Source organism: Schistocerca nitens, chromosome 2 (assembly GCF_023898315.1).
Source record: "Schistocerca nitens isolate TAMUIC-IGC-003100 chromosome 2, iqSchNite1.1, whole genome shotgun sequence".
Classification (NCBI taxonomy): Eukaryota; Metazoa; Arthropoda; class Insecta; order Orthoptera; family Acrididae; genus Schistocerca; species Schistocerca nitens.
In genome coordinates, this window is record NC_064615.1 from 195,913,920 (window position 1) to 195,937,695 (window position 23,776).

The 23,776-nt window shown below is 43.1% G+C and overlaps 1 protein-coding gene across 1 annotated transcript in view; it reads right to left on the minus strand.

Annotated features, from left to right (window-relative positions):
• Window positions 1-20,039, minus strand: part of LOC126234918 (uncharacterized) — a 128,572-nt gene extending 108,533 nt beyond the window's left edge. The window contains exon 1 of the mRNA XM_049943658.1: window positions 19,854-20,039. Within this exon, the coding sequence (XP_049799615.1) occupies window positions 19,854-20,039 (186 nt within the window). The remainder of the gene's footprint in view (window positions 1-19,853) is intronic.
• Window positions 20,040-23,776: the final 3,737 nt, after the last annotated feature.

Below are 23,776 nucleotides of genomic sequence, written 5' to 3' on the forward strand. Positions count from 1 at the left end.
CCGGCAGATCCTATCAATTTCAGGTCATGCCTTTTGGATTGAATGTTAGTTCTGGAGTATTCATCTCCGCCTTAGATCATGTTCTTGGTCCAGATCTTATTGATGAAGTCACTCTCTACGTTGATGATCTTTTAATTGCCACTAAAACCTGGGAAGGCCACGTTGAACTAATACAGAAAGTGTTTCAGCGATTCCTGGAATATGGAGTCACTGCCAACTTGCAAAAGTCACACTTTGGCCGAGCCGAAATCAAATTCTTAGGACACGTCATTTCATCTGACGGAATCCGTCCTGATGCGGCTAAGCTAAGTGCAATTAAAAATTTTCCTGTCCCATCTTCAAAACGACAACTTAAAGGTTATCTTGGACTCGCTTCATTCTTCAGAAGATTTTTACCAAAGCAAGTAATGAACAACCCTGATTTATTGAAATTGTTAAAGAAAAATACTCAGTGGAATTGGACTGACGACTGTCAAAAGGCATTCCTCGATATCAAAGAAGCTTTGTTAAATAGCAACATTCTTTATCATCCAGATATGGATAAGGAATTTTGTGTGTCATCTGATGCAAGTTTTCAGGGATTAGGCGCATGTCTCTTCCAGATCCATGAAACCAATGGAAAACCAGACATCAGAGTAATTAGTTTTGCTAGTAGGGTTCTTACAGAAACTGAACGATCCTATTCTGTTACGGAGTTAGAAGCTCTTGCAGTAGTTTGGGCTTTCAAGAGATTCAACTACTACATCAATGGCAAGAAAATCAAAGTCTATTCTGATCATCAGGCTCTTAGTTTTCTTATGACGTGTAAACTCCTACATCCTCGCTTAACGAGGTGGTGTCTTTTCTTACAGGAATATGACTTCGAAATAATCTACATAAAAGGCAAAGATAACATTATTGCGGATGCTCTATCTCGCATGCCTGAAGGCTCTTCGGACAGTACTGAACTTTTGGAACAAATGTCAAATTACAGAATTCTATTGATGAAGGATCCAATACATCGGAAATATTTTCTTGATCTTTGTGACCAGATTGTCCAATTGCAGGAAACTGATCCAAAATGGAGAGGTGTGAAACAGATCCTCGAAACTAATCCTACCCATCGCATGTGCATGTGCATGTGCAATAATCAAGTTCTTTTCCATCGAACATCACTGTCATCAGAAAATTGGCTAGTATGCATTCCGCAGGAATATGTAGAACACTTACTCTGGTATACACATATTTCGTGGGGACACTTTGGTCCAGAAAAGTGTAAGCGTAAAATAGCAAAGTACTGCTACATCCCTAACCTTCATAGCAGAATTCACAAGCTCTTGAAACACTGTATCATTTGTCAAAAGGCAAAACCTTTTAATCTTTCGAATATACTGCCTTTGAATCCTATTATCACAGAGAAACCTAGACAAACCCTAGGCATAGATTTGGCAGGACCCCTCCCACGAGGTCGTGGAGGAATAAGGTACCTTGTAGCTGTCATTGATCTATTTACCAAACATTTGAGATTGTACGCTATGAGATCTGCAAATACTCAACTAATCATCAATCGTTTAGAACGTGACTACTTTCCTAGATTCGGAAAACCTGAATCAATTCTCTCAGACAATGGGTCTAACTTTGTCTGCAAAAGATGGAGACTTTTCCTTGCTAGTCATCAAATTAGGCAAATCCTTATCTCCAAGTTTAGACCGCAGTCGAACCCGACTGAGCGGGTGTTCAAGGAGTTTAATCGTTTTATTCGTACTTATATACCAAATCAGCAGACTCGCTGGGTTGACTTTGTGTCACCTTTCGAGGAAATTGTGAATAATCTACCACACCTGTCCACTGGTTTCACTCCGAGTGAGTTGATGTCTTCTGACCAAGAGAAAAATGAATGGGTCAATTCAATTCCTAAGTGTAACAACACAAGTGCTAGTTTAGACGCCAGAATAAGACAAGCTCTAACAACGTTGACCACCCAAGCCAATTTACGCAAGAAGGCGTATGACAAACATATTAATAAGGTGTTAACTTATAAAGTAGGGGAAAAGGTCTTGCTAAAAACACACTTTAAACCATCGTTGCTCTTACGCAAAAATCGAAAATGGCAAAGTCTTTTTGAGGGACCTTACGAGATCCTTCGTATACCGCATACAGGTTGTTATCTGATTTCTGATCCAGCAAATGGAAAAATAAAAGGGTTATACCATCACTCTGATCTTAAAAAGTATCATGCTACAGAATAAGTCAAAAGGAAAGCTTTATAATGGCAAGAGAAGGTTAGCCGCTAGTGACTAAGTGACAACTGATCTGACTTCGTAAAAAAAAAATGCTTAGAATAAATTACACGACAGTGAGTCTATCTTGCTATACAGCAGAGAATTTAAAATATGTTATCTTGAGCCATAATTTAAGTACAGACAAGCTGATAAATAATAAAAAAACAAATTCTTGTTTAACAAAGAAAGTGATCAACTCCAAGAACTCTAGTTTTAAGATTTAGTTTTAAGGAGATAATATTTAAGAGAGAAAAATGAAATATAAAGCGAAGGATGTGCCTAACAAGCCGGCTTCTGCGATATGAAATGCTAAAGAAGTGAAAATAAAACATAGTATGTAAGAATTTTTTTTTTAAGTTCAAGGAGCAATGATCCAGAAACGAAATTTATTTTCGTCAAGGACAAGGGTCGCTTGACAATTATTGGTTCCTGATCCCACTAAAAAGGAAAACAAGTAACTAGTTTCTAAGTCAGCTATGTCTAGATTAAGTTCTAATGTACATAGAAATCTGGAACAGGTTCATCTCTGCAATAAAATAACGTAATGTTCACGAAGCATGTGAGTTACTTGTAAGTACCACCATCACCACGAAAGCGCTATCCTTCGGCTAGATAAACAAAGTAGCATTAATTGTAATTGCAATACGCAGGACAGATACATTCAAAGCCATAAGTGAAATAAATACCAAGTATAAGAGCGTAAGTGGCAAGGACAAAGCAATTATGACTTAAGGTCATATATAGAGGCCAATGCAGTGTAGCGCAAGCAGGCGTCAAGGCGAGAATAAAATGACGATGAAACCGCCGGCAAAACAAAGTAGCTAGTTTGTAATTGGAGCGCGTACGCAGACGTACGGCGCAAAGGAAAATTAATTTCTAAGTCATAAGGAACAAGGAGTTGTTTGCTAGATTTCTTCTTCTATGTACTATTATATCTATGTCTTTCTTCTGAATTTGTGTAAATACCCTAACCCGCCTAAACCCGTCCCGTAGACTTGACGTCACAGATTGAGAAATGCGGTTGACGTGGAAGGCTGGTTTGGCATACGATTTTCAAAAGGAAACGCGTGAACGAAATCGGGAAAAGCTAGTTTTGAAATGTCTTTATTTTTCCTTTTAAAGTCAATCCGAGACGGAAACCGAGATCGCGATAAGGAATTTGAATATTTTCTTGAATGGTGTTCTGTTCTCATGTGAGAGGGCGATCAAATGTGACTGATTGATCCTCACATCTAGTAAAAAGAGAATTTTTGTTGAAATGACAGTGATAACTTTAATGAATCTAATAAATAGAAAGAACGGTTGAAATGAATTAAAATAATAATAATTGCTAACAGATCGGAGAAACTAATGTATTGTGACTGTGAACTAAAAGAATAATTAGTCTTAGAGAAAGATGAGGAACAATGTAAAGCGAAATGTTAAAGATAGTTACCAACAAAGTAACAGAAATTGAAATGGACATGATAATCGAAGCTCTCAATTAGCAAGCTTCAAAGTGAGACAAACTATTTGATTATAAACTGTAAAAAAATTGTGTACATAGTAGTGTATAAGTGAAGGCTTAAAATGCTGTGGAAGTCTGCCACAGACACGAAGCAATGCATCGTTGTTATAAGTAAGTGATAATTTCATTCACGATGAAGATAAAAAGTGTTAAACGTGCAGATAGGCCGACGGACAATGATAGTCCGGTTGTATAACCGAAGGCGGTGATGTGATTACGTGCAGTGCATCGGAAATCAAGTGTGTTAGCTGCTTTGCAAAGTGCGAGCGCTAGCCTACCTTAAAATCTTCAAAATCGGCTGGAAAATGTGGAGACAGGGATGGTTTCAATGGAGTCTCTGTCCCTGGTAATCTTCGTCCCTCCACACCAGCTCAGCAAACCACAAAAAACCACAACACCATCGACGCAACGTGTTCACTGAACCGTGCGCGGAAAAGCTGAAATACCGCGTGGAGGCTGGTGAGCGCCTCGAGTTGTGATTCAGCTCTAACAATCAGCCTGTGTCAACGTCCATCGACGCAACAAACGCGTTAAATTTAAAGTGATGTACTTGCACAGCACTCCCGCTACAGTTCGACGAAACGGACTTTCCATGAAAGCCGCTCCCAAAATAAAAGACTCTTATATGAGTTCACAACATATCACATACTATGCTAATGTTATATCCTGTGGATGAAATGCGAACAGCCAAACCACACGCGAATTGTGACAAAGTCAAATTCCTATGAATCCCAAGTCCTAAAATAGATTTAAGCTTAGTTTTTAGACTAATGGTTATTTATATTTTTTGTTACATGTAACGTGTGTACGTAACGTGCGAGTGAGACTCGCCCGCCAGAGCTGATGAAAAGTTTTCTACTCGGAGACCGCAAAGTAGCGATCCAACTTCTCAAGGCATAAGCTTCACCTGGAGAAGAATCAAATTTTAACTTTCCTGTCAATACACAAACAATGAAAGCGTAAAAATTATAACAACTAGTGAGCAATGGAAAATGGACACGTGTGAGAAATTCCATGTGTGAGAAGTATATGTGTATAAAAATGGACACGTGTGAGAAATTCCATGTGTGAGAATTATGTGTGTATAAAAAGATGAATCCTATGTGTTTTCTTTCAGGAGCAAAGAGCCTATGAGCTCTGGACAATAACTTGAGGCCACAAAGATGGTCGTTATGAACTCTGTAAAAAAAAAAAAAAAAAAAAAAAAAAAAAAAAAAAAAGACTGTAATGAGTATAATTGTAAACTTCGTAGATTTACTGTCTTAGATTTTAAATTTTTTTGTGTATCTTTACCTTAAGAACTGACTTTGTCTATGAATGAGAGATCACCATATTTGTGTAATCCTAATAATCAAATGACAGGAATACTGTGTTTGATCAATGTAAATCTGTAAAGTACTCAATCCCATAATGTTAACGGCGACATGTGAATCTTGGTAATCTCCTTGATTTCCAAGATTCCCATGGAAGGCAATGTAACATTATGTGATTGCCTTATCATTTTAAATCATTCATTAATCGAGCAGTCGCTCGGCAACAGCTACAGTTAGCAAATAATGTTGCGAAAATGTAAAAGGTGAACGACCTGTGATGTAACTTGTTATTGTCGAAGCGCCGTCAGAGATGCTGTGAGTTATTGACTTTGAAAACCGCGGCGCGAAAAACGGACAGAAGAAGAACATTTTTACACATTTTGTTTAGAGGTACGAGATATTCTCGATGAACAGTTACTCATTCTTCTGTTGTCTCCTGTAACTTGTGTCGGACGCGCATGTCTTGCCGCCGTATTATTATTGTCAAAATTAATATTGTTCTAGTGTAAAGTAAATGTGTAATACTAAAAGTGCCTAGCAGTAGATTTATTGTGTGACGTGTATGTGAAAACGTCAAAGGAATTGTTTTCATTAAGAGAAGTGCCAGTCAAAACGGCATCCATGTTAATTTCTTCATTGCAGTGTAAGTTCGTCTATTAATTGCCATAAATTCAGAGTTAAATGGAACTGGTGTATGGACTATTCATTTACTATAGAATCTATGTCTCACTTCTTCATGAAATTATTTAATTTTCTATATGTTTCTGCCAAATAGAGAGTTCACAGTCACGAATTCTTTCGTCGAGTTCGGACGGAAGTTGCATGCGGCGAAATATTTTCTCCGCGCCATATTCTACTGGTAAATGCATGATAAACTACGGTCCCTTAGGAAATTCATGTTGAGCTATCCAAAAATAATTATATTTTGAATAGGCATTTACTCTCCTCTGCAATGCAACTTCCGACTGATCAGACGATCCAACAAGAAACAGCCGCAGACGGTCGGCGTTCGCAAATATGTTTCCACCGCTGATTATAGCTATATGTTACAGCACAAAAGTAACATATTGTTATAATTAGAGACTACGAACGGGGACATTTATAACTGTATGTTTATGTATACACTTTACGTAAACATATCGTTATAAAGTTCACGAAATTGGTGTACAAAGAAATTTGCATTCTGTAATTCTTTCACACGTGGGACAGAAATTTTTTTTCTGCATTATCGATTAATGGGGAGGGCAACTTTACACGATCATCTATTCACTGATGAAAGGAAAGCGAGCACCTACACTCTAAAAGTGGTCCCACCAAAGTGCACTCCTTATTGCCAGCCCTGCAATGTTTATTTTTACCGACAGGTGAAAATCTTCACGAAAATTATTCAGAATGCTCCCAACTTGATGAAACACAATAGAGAGATCGCTTCTAGGGAAGACTCGATTAAATTACATTCGCTAATCCTACATCAAATTAAGCGCACCTAATTTTGAAAGCACGATTAGATAGGCATGGTTCGCACAGGTATTACTGGATGAAAGAGAAATCTTTTTGAATGCAAAAGAATTGTGTTTCCCGGTATCGCTCATGAAGAAACCGTGTGCCTGCAAGACGGTTGCTTTCATAAAATACGCGTGGTGCTGGGAAAATTTGTGCTTCGGTTGTTTCTATGATAAGTCTAACCCACAATATTGTTCTGGCACATCAAGCAATGTGGACGATGAAAAATAGGATTTTGTAGTATTGTATGACAGAAAAAATTTATAACTGAATATAGCTTTATAATTTCGCACACCTTACACTGTTTGTTGATATTCTTCGAAATAAAATTGAAAAATTCGGTTGGTTTTGAAAAGAAAGAAAAAGGAAGTACACGAGCAGGATTCGAACACGGTACCTCCAGTACGATAGCCGCGAAGCTTTACCGCTGCACTATGCTGACTTGCTCGGATTCGGTGAAATCTTATGGATATACAAAACGCACAATGAGTTTGAAAATCGATTTTCTCAGAAACTAAGGCCCGTCGCTAAAAAACCGGATAGCCAGGTACTCAGAGTAAGTGCCTCTACAACATATTTGAAGCGCATCAAAATCCGTGATTTATAGTACGGAGGGTCCCCTTGTGAGTGCCTTGTGATGTCTTACTTGGCCTTGCTGGTTTCCGCGGCTGAAGTGTCGTCCAAGATGCACTAGGTTGGCCGGCCGCAGTGGCCATGCGGTTCTAGGCGCTTCGGTCTGGAACCGCGCGACCGCTACGGTCGCAGGTTCGAATCCTGCCTCGGGCATGGATGTGTGTGATGTCCTTAGGTTGGTTAGGTTTAAGTAGTTCTAAGTTCTAGGGGACTGATGGCCACAGATGTTAAGTCCCATAGTGCTCAGAGCCATTTGAACCATTTTGCACCAGGTTGGCACGTCTTGCAGTGCTGCTCTGGAATCCAGCGTTCTTAACGCCAGCCGTGCGGGGTAGCCGCCCGGTCTAGGCACCTTGTCACGGTCCGTGAGGCTCCCACCGTCGGAGGTTCGAGTCCTCCCTCGGACATGGGTGTGTGTGTGTGTGTGTGTGTGTGTGTGTGTGTGTGTGTGTGTGTTGTCCGTAGCGTAATGCAGTTTAAGTTAGATTAAGTAGTGTGTAGGCTTAGGGACCGATGACCTCAGCAGTTTGGTCCCATAATACCTCACCACAAATTTAAAAAGTCCTTGGCGCCTGGCAACAATTACCCGCTGCATCTTCGTAGAGCGCGCAGTACCACAACGTGTGCTCTGGAGTTCACAGCACACATTGCCGCAACTATCATTAATCTGCCTTTTGATTTTGTACAGGTACGTAGCTCTGCCCGTCACCAGTCAGGTACTGTACCAGTCCACTCGACGGCTGAAGACATCTCATCTTCAGTCTGTCCTTGATGTTAGACACTAACTCGTATGTCCTCCTTCCAGTGCCTGAAGACTGCCATTCATTTTGCCACAGTTACAATATGCGATCTTGTATTAACTTTTTTGTACTGGCCTCAATTCCAAGTATCCTTCGTACTTCCCTTTGGTTGCCTTTCTTTAACTAATAAACTACTCCCCATTTTCTACTTTCCAAATCCAGTGGGCATATTCCTAAAGTTACTAACAATGTGTTATTCGGGGTAGTCCTCTAGGCGCCCTTTGATCTTACAATTAGTAGCATTCCTTGTTGAACTCTTCTGACTACTGAAGCTGGCTCCGCAATCTGCAATCTAACAAGGGAACCTCCCCATCGCACCCCTCTCAGATTTAGTTATAAATTGACACAGTGGATAGGCCTTGAAAAACTGAACACAGATCAACCGAGAAAACAGGAAGAAGTTGTGTGTAACTATGAAAAAATAAGCAAATTATACAAACTGAGTAGTCCAAGTGTAAGATATGCAACATCAAGGACGGTGTAAGCTGAGGAGCGCCGTGGTCACGTGGTTAGAGCAAGTAACTGCGGAAGGAGAGGTCCTTGGTTCGAGTCCTCCCTCGAGTAAAAATTTTACTTACTTTATTTTCGCAAAGTTACGATCTGACCGTTCATTCGTTGACGTCTCTGTTCACTGTAATAAGTTTAGTGTCTGTGTTTTGCGACCGCACCGCAAAACCGTGCGATTAGTAGACGAAAGGACGTGCCACTCCAATAGGAACGGAAAACATTTGATCGCAAATTCATAGGTCAACCGATTCCTCCACAGGAAAACACGTCTGAAATATTCTATACGACACTGGTGACGGCATGTGCTTCACATTACAGGAATATGTTGTCTACCCACCTAACTTGCACACTTGGCGAATGGGTAAAAAGTTTCTTCTACCTTGCCCGATTTAGGTTTTCTTGTGGATGTGATAATCACTCCCAAAAAAGTGATGAAGACATAAGAGTTTGCCACATAAACTGCAACAAATGAATGCAAGTTTCAAATGGCTCTGAGCACTATGGGACTCAACTGCTGTGGTCATCAGTCCCCTAGAACTTAGAACTACTTAAACCTAACTAACCTAAGGACATCACACACATCCATGCCCGAGGCAGGATTCGAACCTACGACCGTAGCAGTCGCACGGTTCCGGACTGCGCGCCTAGAACCGCGAGACCACCGGAATGCAAGTTTCACAGTCGCACAGTTTTCCCTGTGCTCTGTCAAAACATACGTTTTTAACGTTTTCAAGTTTTTCCGTGTGTAGACCGTCAAATCCTGCATGTGTCCAAGCAAATCTGAACATGTCCTGGAATTTTGGAGAGCGAAGTTGATCATGTCTGAGTGCATGAACATTGATAATTGTCTGAAAATAAAAAATTAAAACTTTTCACTCGAGGGAGGATTGAACCAGAGACCTTCCGTTCCGTAGCTGCTCGCGGTAACCACGGGACCACGGTGCTCATCAGTGTACACGTACCTTGATGTGGCTTATCTTGGACACGGACTACTCAGTTTGTATATTTTGCTTATTTTTTTCATAGTTCCATACAACTTCTTCCTGTTTTCTCGATTGATCTGTGTTCAGTTTTTCATGGCCTATCCCTGTGCCAACTTATAACTAAATCTGAGGGGGGTGCGATGGGGAGGTTCCCTTGTAAGAGCCCAAACACCGTGCCACGTCCTATGACTGATTCTAATATACGCAGACGGAAAAAAAATCATTACACAAAGAAGGCGTTGTGCGACGTAAACGAAAGCTGGTACACGTCTGTCTACAACTGAAAAATGATGTGCCATTATCGACAACTCACTGAAGTTGAGCGAGGTCGCGTAACAGGGCTACGAAAAGCTGGATGTTCCTTCTGCGATATTACACAAGGACCTGGCAGGAATGCAGCCACTGTACATGACTGTTGGTAGTGGTGTCACCGGAATGTATGGTCGCATGAAGACTGGTCTCCGGACGACCACGTGGCACTACCGGGAGGGAAGCCCACCGTGTTCCGCGTATGCCACTGTCACATCGTACTGCATCTGCACCGGCAGTTGGAACAGCAGTTGGTACCAAAGTAACACAACGAACTGTTACAAACCAGTTACATCAAGGACAGCTCCGAGGCAGACACCCTGTAGCGTGCATTCACATGACCGCAAACCACCGATATTTGCAACTTCTGTGGTATCGAGTGAGAGTTCATTTGAGGGCAGGGTGGAGGTCTGTTGTGCCTTGTTCTCGCTCGGCGTCAGTGATGGCGGTGTGTTGTTTAGATTAAGGTCGCTTGAGGGCCTGCAACCATCCTGTCTATGTGCCAGACACACTTCACCTACACCTGTTGGTATGGTCTGGGGTGCGATTTCGTATGACAGCAGGAACACTCTCCACGCTTCCTGACTGCAAATTTGTACGTCAGTCTGGTGATTCGAATTGTTGTGCTGTCATTCATGAAGAATGTTGCTCAGCGCTCGTTCACATGCCGCTATTGTAACCCATCTTGCTCTGCACAATGTCGACATGTTGTCTTGGGCTGCTCGATCACCAGCTCTGTCTGAGATCGAGCATGTCGAGCATGTTTGAGGCATCATCGGACAACAACTCCATAGTCATCCACAACCAACGTTATCCGTCCTTGTATTGAACGACAAAGTGCGACATGCATGGAACTCCGTCCCACAAACTGACATCTGGAACCTGTTCAAGACAATGCATTCACGTTTGCATGCTTGCGTTCAAGATTCTGGCGGCTGGGCCGGTTATTTATCTACCAGTATTTCGTTTGCAATGACTTATCTCGCGTTTACATTAACATGTGATCTTTCAATGTTAATCCCTTACATGTGTTAGCTAGATAAATGTACTCCCGAAATTTCATTACTCTACATTAATTATTTTTTGGTGCTGCGATTTTTTTCCGTCAATATATACTGGTGGTTTGCTCTGATTGTTTTCAAAGGAAGTCTAAATTGCCTATCTACTATGGTTATAATTTTGTTCATCGTGTTAATACCTTTCCTCCGAGCCTCCTCTACATAATGAGAAAAGTTACGACGTTCGTTCATTAATGGTCCTCGACACCTCGTTACTGCGCTTCTTCTAGTATTCTAAATTAGACTGAAATTCCTTTTATAGGCATTTAGCCATTATGAACATGATAATTGGAAAGAATTTAAAAAGACTGTTTCGTTTCTTAAAAACAGTCCATGGTTTCCGCTGAATTTGTTTATTAACAGTAATGACGCGTTTTGGGATTAACCATCATCTGAGGACCTATTATAAACAGAAAAAAGTAACAGATATTATGTCAAAATATTTTACAAAAACACAAATTTCTCATAAGTCAGTTCCAAACGAACAATATCCAAGAACAAAACGGTTTTTGACACAGAAATGTGAATTATTTTAGATACAAATATATGAGACTTTGATGCAGACGTAAAATATCTTCATTACTAATGTGTGTAATAGTCATGTTATCTCTTATTCTTTCCAATATTCATATTCTTCTAATACACTCACGGGAAAAAAATTGCAACATCAAAAAATAATAAATGTTCAGTAATGAAATTTCAGGAAAACGTTTGTCTAGGTAAAATATTTAAGTGGTTAACATTGCAGGACCACGGGTTGATGTCAGCGTGAGATAAACCATTGTAAAAGTGAAATACTGGTACATAAGTAACCGGTGTAGCCGCCAGAATCTCGAACGCAAGCATGGTAACATGCATGCATTGTCTTGTACAGGTTCCAGATGTCAGTTTGTTGGATGGAGTTCCATGCATGTGGCCCTTGGTCGATCAGTACAGGGACAACTAATGTTGATTGCGGATAACTCTGGAGTTGTCATGCAAAGATGTCCCAAACATACTCGATTTGAGACAGATCTGGTGATCGAGCAGACCAAGGCAACTTGTAGAGCAAGATGGGTTACAACAGCGGTCTGTGAGCGAGCGTTATCCTGTTGGTAAACAACATTCTTCATTAATGGCAGCACAAGAAGTCGAATCACCAAATTGACGTACAAATTTGCAATGAGGGTGCGTGGAATAACTACGAGAGTGCTCCTACTGTCATGCGAAGTCGCACCCCAGACCATACCACAACGTATAGATCAAATGTGTAGCACACAGGCAGTGGGGTTGGAGGCTCTCAAGTGACCTTCATACAACCAACACAGGGCCATCACTGGCACCGAGGTTATAGCATCGGTCTCGTTTGCGTGCGATGTCGGCATCCCGCATAACACAACATACAGGGTTATTACAAATGATTGAAGCGATTTCACAGCTCTACAATAACTTTATTATTTGAGATATTTTCACAATGCTTTGCACACACATACAAAAACTCAAAAAGTTTTTTTAGGCATTCACAGATGTTCGATATGTGCCCCTTTAGTGATTCGGCAGACATCAAGCTGATAATCAAGTTCCTCCCACATTCGGCGCAGCATGTCCCCATCAATGAGTTCGAAAGCATCGTTGATGCGAGCTCGCAGTTCTGGCACGTTTCTTGGTAGAGGAGGTTTAAACACTGAATCGTTCACATAACCCCACAGAAAGAAATCGCATGGGGTTAAGTCGGGAGAGCGTGGAGGCCATGACATGAATTGCTGATCATAATCTCCACCACGACCGATCCATCGGTTTTCCAATCTCCTGTTTAAGAAATGCCGAACATCATGATGGAAGTGCGGTGGAGCACCATCCTGTTGAAAAATGAAGTCGGCGCTGTCGGTCTCCAGTTGTGGCATGAGCCAATTTTCCAGCATGTCCAGATACACGTGTCCTGTAACGTTTTTTTCGTAGAAGAAAAAGGGGCCGTAAACTTTAAACCGTGAGATTGCACAAAACACATTAACTTTTGGTGAATTGCGAATTTGCTGCACGAATGCGTGAGGATTCTCTACCGCCCAGATTCGCACATTGTGTCTGTTCACTTCACCATTAAGAAAAAATGTTGCTTCATCACTGAAAACAAGTTTCGCACTGAACGCATCCTCTTCCATGAGCTGTTGCAACCGCGCCGAAAATTCAAAGCGTTTGACTTTGTCATCGGGTGTCAGGGCTTGTAGCAATTGTAAACGGTAAGGCTTCTGCTTTAGCCTTTTCCGTAAGATTTTCCAAACCGTCGGCTGTGGTACGTTTAGCTCCCTGCTTGCTTTATTCGTCGACTTCGTCGACTTCCGCGGGCTACGCGTGAAACTTGCCCGCACGCGTTCAACCGTTTCTTCGCTCACTGCAGGCCGACCCGTTGATTTCCCCTTACAGAGGCATCCAGAAGCTTTAAACTGCGCATACCATCGCCGAATGGAGTTAGCAGTTGGTGGATCTTTGTTGAACTTCGTCCTGAAGTGTCGTTGTACTGTTATGAGTGACTGATGTGAGTGCATTTCAAGCACGACATACGCTTTCTCGGCTCCTGTCGCCATTTTGTCTCACTGCGCTCTCGAGCGCTCTGGCGGCAGAAACCTGAAGTGCGGCTTCAGCCGAACTAAACTTTATGAGTTTTTCTACGTATCTGTAGTGTGTCGTGACCATATGTCAATGAATGGAGCTACAGTGAATTTATGAAATCGCTTCAATCATTTGTAATAGCCCTGTATATGCGGGATGCCTTCATAACAGTGAGTGAAACGAAAGCAGATGTTTACGGCACGAGCGAGGACGCTGCCGGAGATGAAAACACAGCCACGTGTCTCAACCAACAGACGCTACCCCGGCATCGCGGATCAACAGCAGCGCCACACATCGCGATCGACAAGCAGACTATTGTCCTATGCCACTCACTTGATCTAAAATAGTCCCAGAAGATCCATCCGCAAACCGGCTTTATAAGCCGGCGCACCGCTGACCAGAAGGCAGTTCGGCACGCCACCCCGAATTTTAGGGATCTGCGATCCTAGCAGCAACATCCACACGCCTCGTCTGCTGGTAGTCTCAGATCGTCAGGAGTGGTACCTTCGGACTGTGACTCAAGAGTGTCGTGTAACGGTGGTCTGGCCTCCCTTGACAGCTTTGTGCTATGCCGACCACTCTCTAGTAGTTTTGTTTCCGTCTTTTCTGTGGTAAATAAATGTACGTGTCGTGTGACTAGGGCCTCCCGTCGGGTAGACCGCTCGCCGGGTGCAAGTCTTTCGATTTGATGCCACTTCGGCGACTTGCACGTTGATGGGGATGAAATGATGATTAGAACAATACAACACCCAGTCCCTGAGCAGAGAAAATCTCCGACCCAGCCAGCCGGGAATCGAACCCGGGCCCTGAGGATTGACGTTCTGTCGCTTTGACCACTCAGCTACGGGGGCTGACTTTTCTGTGGTGGATTTTCTCGAGCGAGAGACTTGTGAGGAAAACATTTTATTTTATTATTATTCTGTTATAAGATCCGAAGTGGGATCCGCACTTCGTTTCTTGCTTAACTTGTGTTTTGTTTTCGACTACTTTGTCTTGATCAGCAACGTACTTGTTTATTGTTTTTTTCCCAATAGCCGGCCGGTGTGGCAGAGCGGTTCTAGGCACTTCAGTCTGGAACCGCGCGACCACTACGGTCGCAGGTTCGAATCCTGCCTTGGGCATGGACGTGTGTGATGTCCTTAGGTTAGTTACTTTTAAGTAGTTCTAAGCTCTAGGTGACTGATGACCTCAGATGTTAAGTCCCATAGTGCTCAGAGCCATTTGAACCATTTTGATCGTTGAATATAGACAGTGGAGAGAAGGACAGCAATCGATCGCGAAATGCGTCCTTTTAGCACCATAGATCTAGATTTCAACTATTACATAGTCATCTTCAGCAAATATAACAGCAGCTGACACTAGTCCAAAGCGTCACGTAGTAAAAAAATATTGGTTGATGTTATGGGCATACACAGCATAACAACCATGTAGCTAATACTATTTGTTCAAAGTGACGACCGCATCTCAATGCATCCACGAGAACGGCGCATGAAGTTCTGCTGCACTCTCACAAAGATCCCGGGTGTCTGTTGCGCACTGGAACAGGCGGGTGATAAGCAGCGTAGGTAATTTATAAGAATGATTGCATATCGAAGTCGCTGGGTCCAATCGAAACATATCGAACGTGCGATCGTAAATCGATCATGAGACTTTGATGGCGGGCATTATGAGTATGGATACGTTGGTCACTACAGCTACGACAAGAAAAGAGTGTTATAAAAATACTTGTGATTGCAAAGGAGACGACTTGCCTTACTCGTCGTCCGTGTTGTCATGTGAAAGTCCATTACGGTGGTCTGGGTAGATAATTTGGAAGAGTCAAACCATGTATTCTTCCCGATACTCATTCGTTTTCCGCGCTGTCCGCAATGGAATTGTAACGGTATTTCAGCATCGAAACTGTTCTCACGAAGTTTTACACGCTTCGCACCACCACAGTCTACACAGTCCCTTCTTTCCTTGTCCGGTAGCACTCCATATTTGCGGCAAAAAGTCGAACAATTTTCTACGCTGGATGAACACGTAATTAGATTCTTCCATGTGAGAGAATCCGCCGAAGAAACGTCAAGAACACCAGACATCTCACTCACTAACGACATAAATCTTCCGGGTTTCCCTAGCAAGTCACAAATAATTCACGGAAGTATGTAATTTAGAGCAAGTAAGGGAACAACGGAAAGCCGGCCGGTGTGGCCGTGCGGTTCTAGGCGCTTCAGACTGGAACCGCGTGACAGCTACGGTCGCAGGTTCGAATCCTGCCTCGGGCATGGATGTGTGTGATGTCCTTAGGTTAGTTAGGTATAAGTAGTTCTAAGTTCTAGGGGACTAATGACCGCAGATTTTAAGTCCCATAGTTCTCAGAGCCATTTGAACCATATTTTCCCAATAAAAACAGATTGTGGAATATTGTTCGCGTTCTGTCTCTGCTACCACAGATACAGCACAAGTAGAATCAGCTTTCATCAGAAAACACGAAAGACTTCCACTGTACGCTTCCCTCCAATGAGCTATCGCTAGATACCACTGAAGTCGCAAATGGCGGTGGTTTGAGGTCAATGGGATGCACACTACAGGAAGTACGAGGTGTGGCTAGAAAAAAACCGGACTAGTACTGGTGAAACAATAAAATGAATGCAATAAGGCTGAAAGTCGCGTGGCCTGTCGCGTGACTCTCGCTCCGCCTACTGCTCGAGTTTCATCTCCCTCCTGCACTCAGTCTGCCCGTGGCGTCTGTTTTAAGTAGTTGACGTTTTGTCTGTGCGTTGGAAAATGTTGAGTGTACAGAAAGAACAGCGTGTTAACATCAAATTTTGTTTCAAACTAGGAAAATCTGCAAGTGAAACGTTTGTAATGTTACAACAAGTGTACGACGATGATTGTTTATCGCGAACACAAGTGTTTGAGTGGTTTAAACGATTTAAAGATGGCCGCGAAGACACCAGTGTTGACACTCGCACTGGCAGACCATTGTCAGCAAAAACTGATGCAAACATTGAAAAAATCGGTAAACTTGTTCGACAAGATCGCCGTTTAACAATCAGAGCAGTGTCTGAGTTAACAGGAGTTGACAAGGAAAGTGTTAGGCAGATTCTTCATGAAAGTTTCAACATGAACAAAGTGTGTTCAAAAATGGTTCCAAAGTGTCTCACAATTGAACAGAAGGAACGCCGAAGAATGATTTGTTCTGACATCCTGGAAAACATTGAAAGTGATCCCACCTTCTTACAAAATGTTATTACTTGCGATGAATCGTGGTTTTTTACTTACGATCCCGAAACTAAACGCCAATCGATGCATTGGAAAACTCCTGGTTCTCCACGACAAAAAAGCACGAATGTCAAAATCGAAATTCAAGGCAATGATGATTGTTTTTTTTTTTTTGACATCAATGGGATTGTGCACATTGATTGGGTACCAGAGGGACAAACAGTGAATCAGCATTACTACATTAGCGTCCTGGCTACCCTACGTGAGCGAGTACGGAGAAAACGGAACGATTTGTGGAGAAAAAAGTCATGGATCCTTCACCAAGACAATGCCCCAGCTCACAGTGCGTTGTCAGTGAAGACGTTTTTGGCAAAACACAACATTCCCATCTTAGATCATCCACCCTACTCACCTGATTTGGCCCCCTGTGACTTTTTTCTTTTCCCTAAAGTCAAGTCAGCTTTGAAAGGAACTAGATTTGAGACTGTTGAAGCAGTAAAAGAAAAAGCGACGGAAGTAATGTATGGACTTACCGAAAATGATCTGCAGCATTGCTATGAACAGTGGAAAATTCGTATGGAGCGGTGTAGAGACCGAGGAGGAGAGTACATTGAAGGAGATAACATGAAATTGTAAATAATTGTAAATAAATGTTTTTTCCAGCATCAGTCCGGTTTTTTTCTAGCCGCACCTCGTATGGCTCGGAGCTGTCCTTGAAATAACCGATTTGTAACAGTTCGTTGTGTCACTGCGGTTCCGACTGCTGTTCAAATTGCTGCTGAAGATGGAGTACGATGCGCTAGATCCCATACGCCGAACACAATTGTCTTCCCTCTCGATAGTGCCATCCAGAGCCCGGACTTCTTGCGACCGTACGTACCTGTGCCAGCAATCATTTACAGCCGCTACACTGATGCCAAGTCTTCCTTCAGGACCGCAGAAGGAACATCCATCTTCTCGTAGCCCTATTAGACGACATCCTTCAAACTCAGTGAGGTGCTGATAATGGCATCTTTGTCGTCTCAAAGGCATTCTTGACTAACATCAGCTCACCATGTCCAGTCTCAAGAGCGTTACGGTGTGAATTTAACGCAAACCTGATTTGCATTCTCATAGTAGCGCTACTGTGTGACTGGCGCGAAATTGGAATAGACATCATCCTTGAGATCTAGAAATACGCTTACGAACTTTCGTTTACGTCGCACAACTCGTTCTTGGTGCTGCGATTTTTCCCGTCAGTGTAGTTAGATTGTTTAATTTTATCTTAAGATTTCTTGCTAGGTTCTCTTTGACGTGGCTTTGTGAGATGGCGGTAATAATTTATCACTTCTACTTTATCCTTCAAGCTCATCGAACGCTGCATTATATGTATCTTTTATCAATCAATAGCCAATTAAAAGGAGCAGCACATCACCTGCAAATGCTAACCAGTCGTCTTACGTTACCGCTATTGTGTAACTTCTGTAGTATGGGTGGCAGTGCTATATTTCTAAGCTCTGGACCACACAAAGAAACCTGCGGGCAGCCTTTGGCTGTGATCTTCGTTATTTCCTTTCCTGTGCATATTAAAGTTGCATGTATACCACCGCAGTAGACTCTCAGGCCTTAAGCGACTGAAAGAAATCGGGGAAAACATCTAAACAGCAGCCTCCTGCCTTAAACCCCACTAATTACAGTACTATCAAAAGCTCCCTACGCCACGTACCGTAATGTGGCTTGCGTGGATTAGCACATAGATCTACGAGGGCAGTTCAATAAGTAATGCAACACATTTTTTTTCTCGGCCAATTTTGGTTGAAAAAACCGGAAATTTCTTGTGGAATATTTTCAAACATTCCCGCTTCGTCTCGTATAGTTTCATTGACTTCCGACAGGTGGCAGCCCTGTACGGAGTTGTTAAAATGGCGTCTGTAACGGATGTGCGTTGCAAACAACGGGCAGTGATCGAGTTTCTTTTGGCGGAAAACCAGGGCATTTCAGATATTCATAGGCGCTTGCAGAATGTCTACGGTGATCTGGCAGTGGACAAAAGCACGGTGAGTCGTTGGGCAAAGCGTGTGTCATCATCGCCGCAAGGTCAAGCAATACTGTCTGATCTCCCGCGTGCAGGCCGGCCGTGCACAGCTGTGACTCCTGCAATGGCGGAGCGTGCGAACACACTCGTTCGAGATGATCGACGGATCACCATCAAACAACTCAGTGCTCAACTTGACATCTCTGTTGGTAGTGCTGTCACAATTGTTCACCAGCTGGGATATTCAAAGGTTTGTTCCCGCTGGGTCCCTCGTTGTCTAACCGAACACCATAAAGAGCAAAGGAGAACCATCTGTGCGGAATTGCTTGCTCGTCATGTGGCTGAGGGTGACAATTTCTTGTCAAAGATTGTTACAGGCGATGAAACATGGGTTCATCACTTCGAACCTGAAACAAAACGGCAATCAATGGAGTGGCGCCACACCCACTCCCCTACCAAGAAAAAGTTTAAAGCCATACCCTCAGCCGGTAAAGTCATGGTTACAGTCTTCTGGGACGCTGAAGGGGTTATTCTGTTCGATGTCCTTCCTCATGGTCAAACGATCAACTCTGAAGTGTATTGTGCTACTCTTCAGAAATTGAAGAAACGACTTCAGCGTGTTCGTAGGCACAAAAATCAGAACGAACTTCTCCTTCCTCATGACAACGCAAGACCTCACACAAGTCTTCGCACCCGAGAGGAGCTCACAAAACTTCAGTGGACTGTTCTACCTCATGCACCCTACAGCCCCGATCTCGCACCGTCGGATTTCCATATGTTTGGCCCAATGAAGGACGCAATCCGTGGGACGCACTACGCGGATGATGAAGAAGTTATTGATGCAGTACGACGTTGGCTCCGACATCGACCAGTGGAATGGTACCTCGCAGGCATACAGGCCCTCATTTCAAGGTGGCGTAAGGCCGTAGCATTGAATGGAGATTACGTTGAAAAATAGTGTTGTGTAGCTAAAAGATTGGGGAATAACCTGGTGTATTTCAATGCTGAATGAAACAACCCCTGTTTCAGAAAAAAAATGTGTTGCATTACTTATTGAACTGCCCTCGTATATTACAGTAGCACAGTACAGATACTGCGCACATTACCGCCTTTTTGTGTCAACAACCAAAATTTTATGTTCCTGTCGGAACTACACAGTCAGGCTACCTCACCTTGGCCACGATGTCTCCGGGTCCGCACTCCACGTCCAGTACGGGCAGACGCTTAGCTGGCCACGTCAGGGTGGGCCAGATTTGCTCCAGCTGACGTATGGTGTCCGCTGCGGACGACCGCCACCTTCTACTGCTGGACGCCTCTGCTCTCTGCATGTTGGTGGGTAGACCTGTGCAAACACCCATAGTTTCACCACCAGTGTCCAAGGTACACTGAAGAGCCAAAGAAACTGATACACCTGCCTAATATAGTGTAGGGCCCCTGCGAGCACGCAGAAGTGCCGCAACACGACGTGGCAATGACTCGACCATTGTCTGAAGTACTGCTGGAGGGAACTGACACCATGAACCCTGCAGGGTTGTTCATAAATCCGTAAGAGTACGAGGGAGTGGAGGTGTCTTTTGAACAACACGTTACAAGGCATCCCACATATCCTCAATAATGTTCATGTCCGGGAGTTTGGTGGCCAGCGGAAGTGTTTAAACTCAGAAGAGTGTTCCTAGAGCCACCCTGTAGCAATTCTGGACGTGTGGAGTGTCGCATTGTCCTGCTGGTATTGCCCCAGTCCGTCGGAATGCACAATGTACATGAATGGATGCAGGTGATCAGACAGGATGCTACTGATTGGGATACGCGCTTTACAGGCATAACAAACCCTTGTACCTGGGAGCGATCCCAGCATCGCACCCCAAGCGTCGGCTTATCTCGCTTTGTTCTTAAACTATCTCAGTCTCTAGCTGCTTCACCCAGACTGTTCCTAATTCATGAAGACCCTCCTTCATGTCGTGTGAATATACACTGAAGAGGCAAAGAAACTGGTACTCTTACCTGATGTCGTGTAGGGGCCCCGCGGGCATGCAGAAGTGGTATGGACTCGGCTAATGTCTGAAGTAGTGCTGGAAGGAACTGACACCATGAATCCTGCAGGATTGTCCATAAATCCGGGATTGCAGATCTCTTCTGAACACTATGTTGCAAGACATCCCAGATAAGCTCAATAATGTTCACGTCTGGGGAGATTGGTGGCTGTCGGAAGTGTTTAAACTCAGGAGAGTGTTCCTAGAGTCACCCTGTAGCAATTCTGGACGTGTGGAGTGTCGCATTGTCCTGCTGGTATTGCCCCAGTCCGTCGGAATGCACAATGTACATGAATGGGTGCAGGTGATCAGACAGGATGCTTACGTACGTGTCACCTGTCAGAGTCGTATCTAGACGTATCAGGGGTCCGATATCACCCCAAATGCACACGCCACAAACCTTTACAAAGCCTCCACCAACTTGAACAGTCCCTGCTTACATGCAGGGCCCATGGATTCATGAGATTCTAGCCATACCCGTACACATTCATCCACTCGATACAATTCGAAACGAGACTCGTCCGACCAGGAGACATATTTTCAATCATCAACAGTCCGATGTCGGTGTTAGAAGGTCCAGGAGAGGAGTAAAGCTTTGTGTCGTGCAGTCATAAAGGGTACACGACGGGCCTTCGACTCCGAAAGCCCATATCGATGATGTTTCGCTGAATGGTTAGCACGCTGACATATCTTGACGGCCCAGCATCGATATCTGCAGCAGTTTGCGGAAGGGTTGCACTTCTGCAACGTTGTATTATTCTCTTCAGTCGTCGTTGGTCCCTTTCTTGCAGGATTATTTTTCCGGCAGCAACGATGTCGGAGATTTGATGTTCTACCGGATTCCTGAAATTCACGGTACACTCGTGAAATTATCGTACGGGAATATCCCCACGTCATCGCTACATTGAGATGCTGTGTCCCATCGCTCGAGCGCCGACTATAACACCACTTCAAACTCACTTAAATCTTGATAACCTGTCATTGTAGCAGCAGTAACCGGTCTAACAACTGCGCAAGACACTTGTTCTCTTATGTAGGCGTTGCCGACCGCAGCGCCGTGTTCTGCCTGTTTACGTATCTCTGCATTTGAATACGCAGGCCTATACCGGTTTCTTTGGCATTTCAGTGTATATGAATCGTTTATTTCTGAAACAACACTTCTGCACACAGTCACATTTTCCAAGAAATGAAAATCTAGGTATAATCTAGTGAGAAGAGCTGTGGATTTTTTTGAGTTATCAACTACTGAGTGCAAATATTTTTACGTCCTTTCCGTAACATAAGACCACAGAACTTTATAAATGTAATGTAAAAGTCCTGTTTCTGAAATAAGCGCTAATAACTTAGAAAACAAAAGGCAGAAAGCCGGGGTATAGTGCTACAACCAGACGGACAGTCTATAATTTTATAAAAAAATAAATGGGCGCGAGGGAGATTTGAACGTGGAGTTTAGAAGGTAGGAGAGGAGGTACTGGCAGAATTGAAGCTGTGAGGGTGGGTCGTGAGCGGTGCTTGAGTAGCTCAGATGATAGAGCACTTGCCCGCGAAAGAAAAGGTCCCGAGTTCGAGACTTGGTCCGGCACACAGTTTTAATCTGCCAGGTAGTTTCATGAACTTCCCGCTTCACTGTTCAGCACCGTGACCATATAACCCCAACGCCGTAACGCTTCAGACTGGTCGATGTTGCACATCTTGAGCTTGTACCGTCCACTGTTTCGAGTTTTCTTCTGTTTTCGCAGTTCAGTACACCTACTTCCTCTTTTTATGCTTGATCTGTATTCAGTTTTTGACTGGCTGTCCATTGGGCCATCTTACCACTAAATCTGAAGAGGGTACGCCGAGGAGTTTCTTTTGTGAGAATGTAGTTTGGAGCGCAGCATTGTACGATGGTGAGACATGGACTGTGGAAAAACAGGAACAGAAGAAGGTGAAAGCATTTTAGATGTGTTGCTACAGACGAATATTTAAAATCAGGTCCACTGGTAAAGTTAAGAATGAGGAGGTTCTGTGGAGAATCGGAGAGGAAAGGAATATGTGGAGCCGGCCTCTGCGCCCGAGAGGTTCTAGGCGCTTCAGTCTGGAACTGCGCGACCGCTACGGTCGCAGGTTCGAATCCTGCCTCGGGCATGGATGTGTGTGATGTCCTTGGGTTATTTACGTTTAAGTAGTTCTTAGTTCTAGGGGACTAATATGTGGGAAACACTTACAAGAAGAAGGGACAGCATGATAGGACATCCGTTAAGACATCAGGGAATGATTTCCATGGTACTAGAGGGAGCTGTAGAGGGTAAAAACTGCAGAGGAAGACAGAGATTGGAATACATCCAGCAGATAATTGAGGACGTATGCCGCAATTACTACTCTGAGATAAACTGGTTTGCACAGGAGAAGAATTAATGACGGGCTGCATCAAACACTTTAGACGACTGATGACTCAGAACAAAAAATTAATTTAGAAACTTCTTACTAGAGAAGAGTTTTAAAGTGATAACAGGTTATAGCGCTCAGTCTTCCTATCCTGGGCCAGGGGTCCTCAGTTACAAATTTCAGAGCAGAATATGTTATTATAAGTAAAAAGGGAATAGTTTTGCGACATTTCTGTTACATCATAAAGCTGCAGTGTTATAAATTGAATAAAGAGTGAAAAGATAAGAAATAACGTCTAGTATCTATGTATGGAGCTTTATCAACATAATTTTTCACCAGCTGTTGTGGAGGTAGTAGATAGCACACATTATAAAAGTCACGATATTTTGTTGGTGTTTATGGCTCTGACTTCTTTATGTCACTGGATAAGCATGAGCACATGGTAACAATGGACGCTTGATTCCAGAAAGCAACAGTTTAAAATTACGAACAACCAGTTGATAAATAAATTCTTTCCTATGACGCGATCCTCTTCAAATTAAAACTCCATAGATTAACTTACATATAATGTTACTTTTCCATCTTTTCTTCTCTCTCCTACTCGTATTCTTCAGTGAGAGTACTGATTTCTTAAAGTATTTAGGCCACCAATTATGAAAATCAAAAAGTCTGCTGTCTGTACCATTTTAACAGTAAAT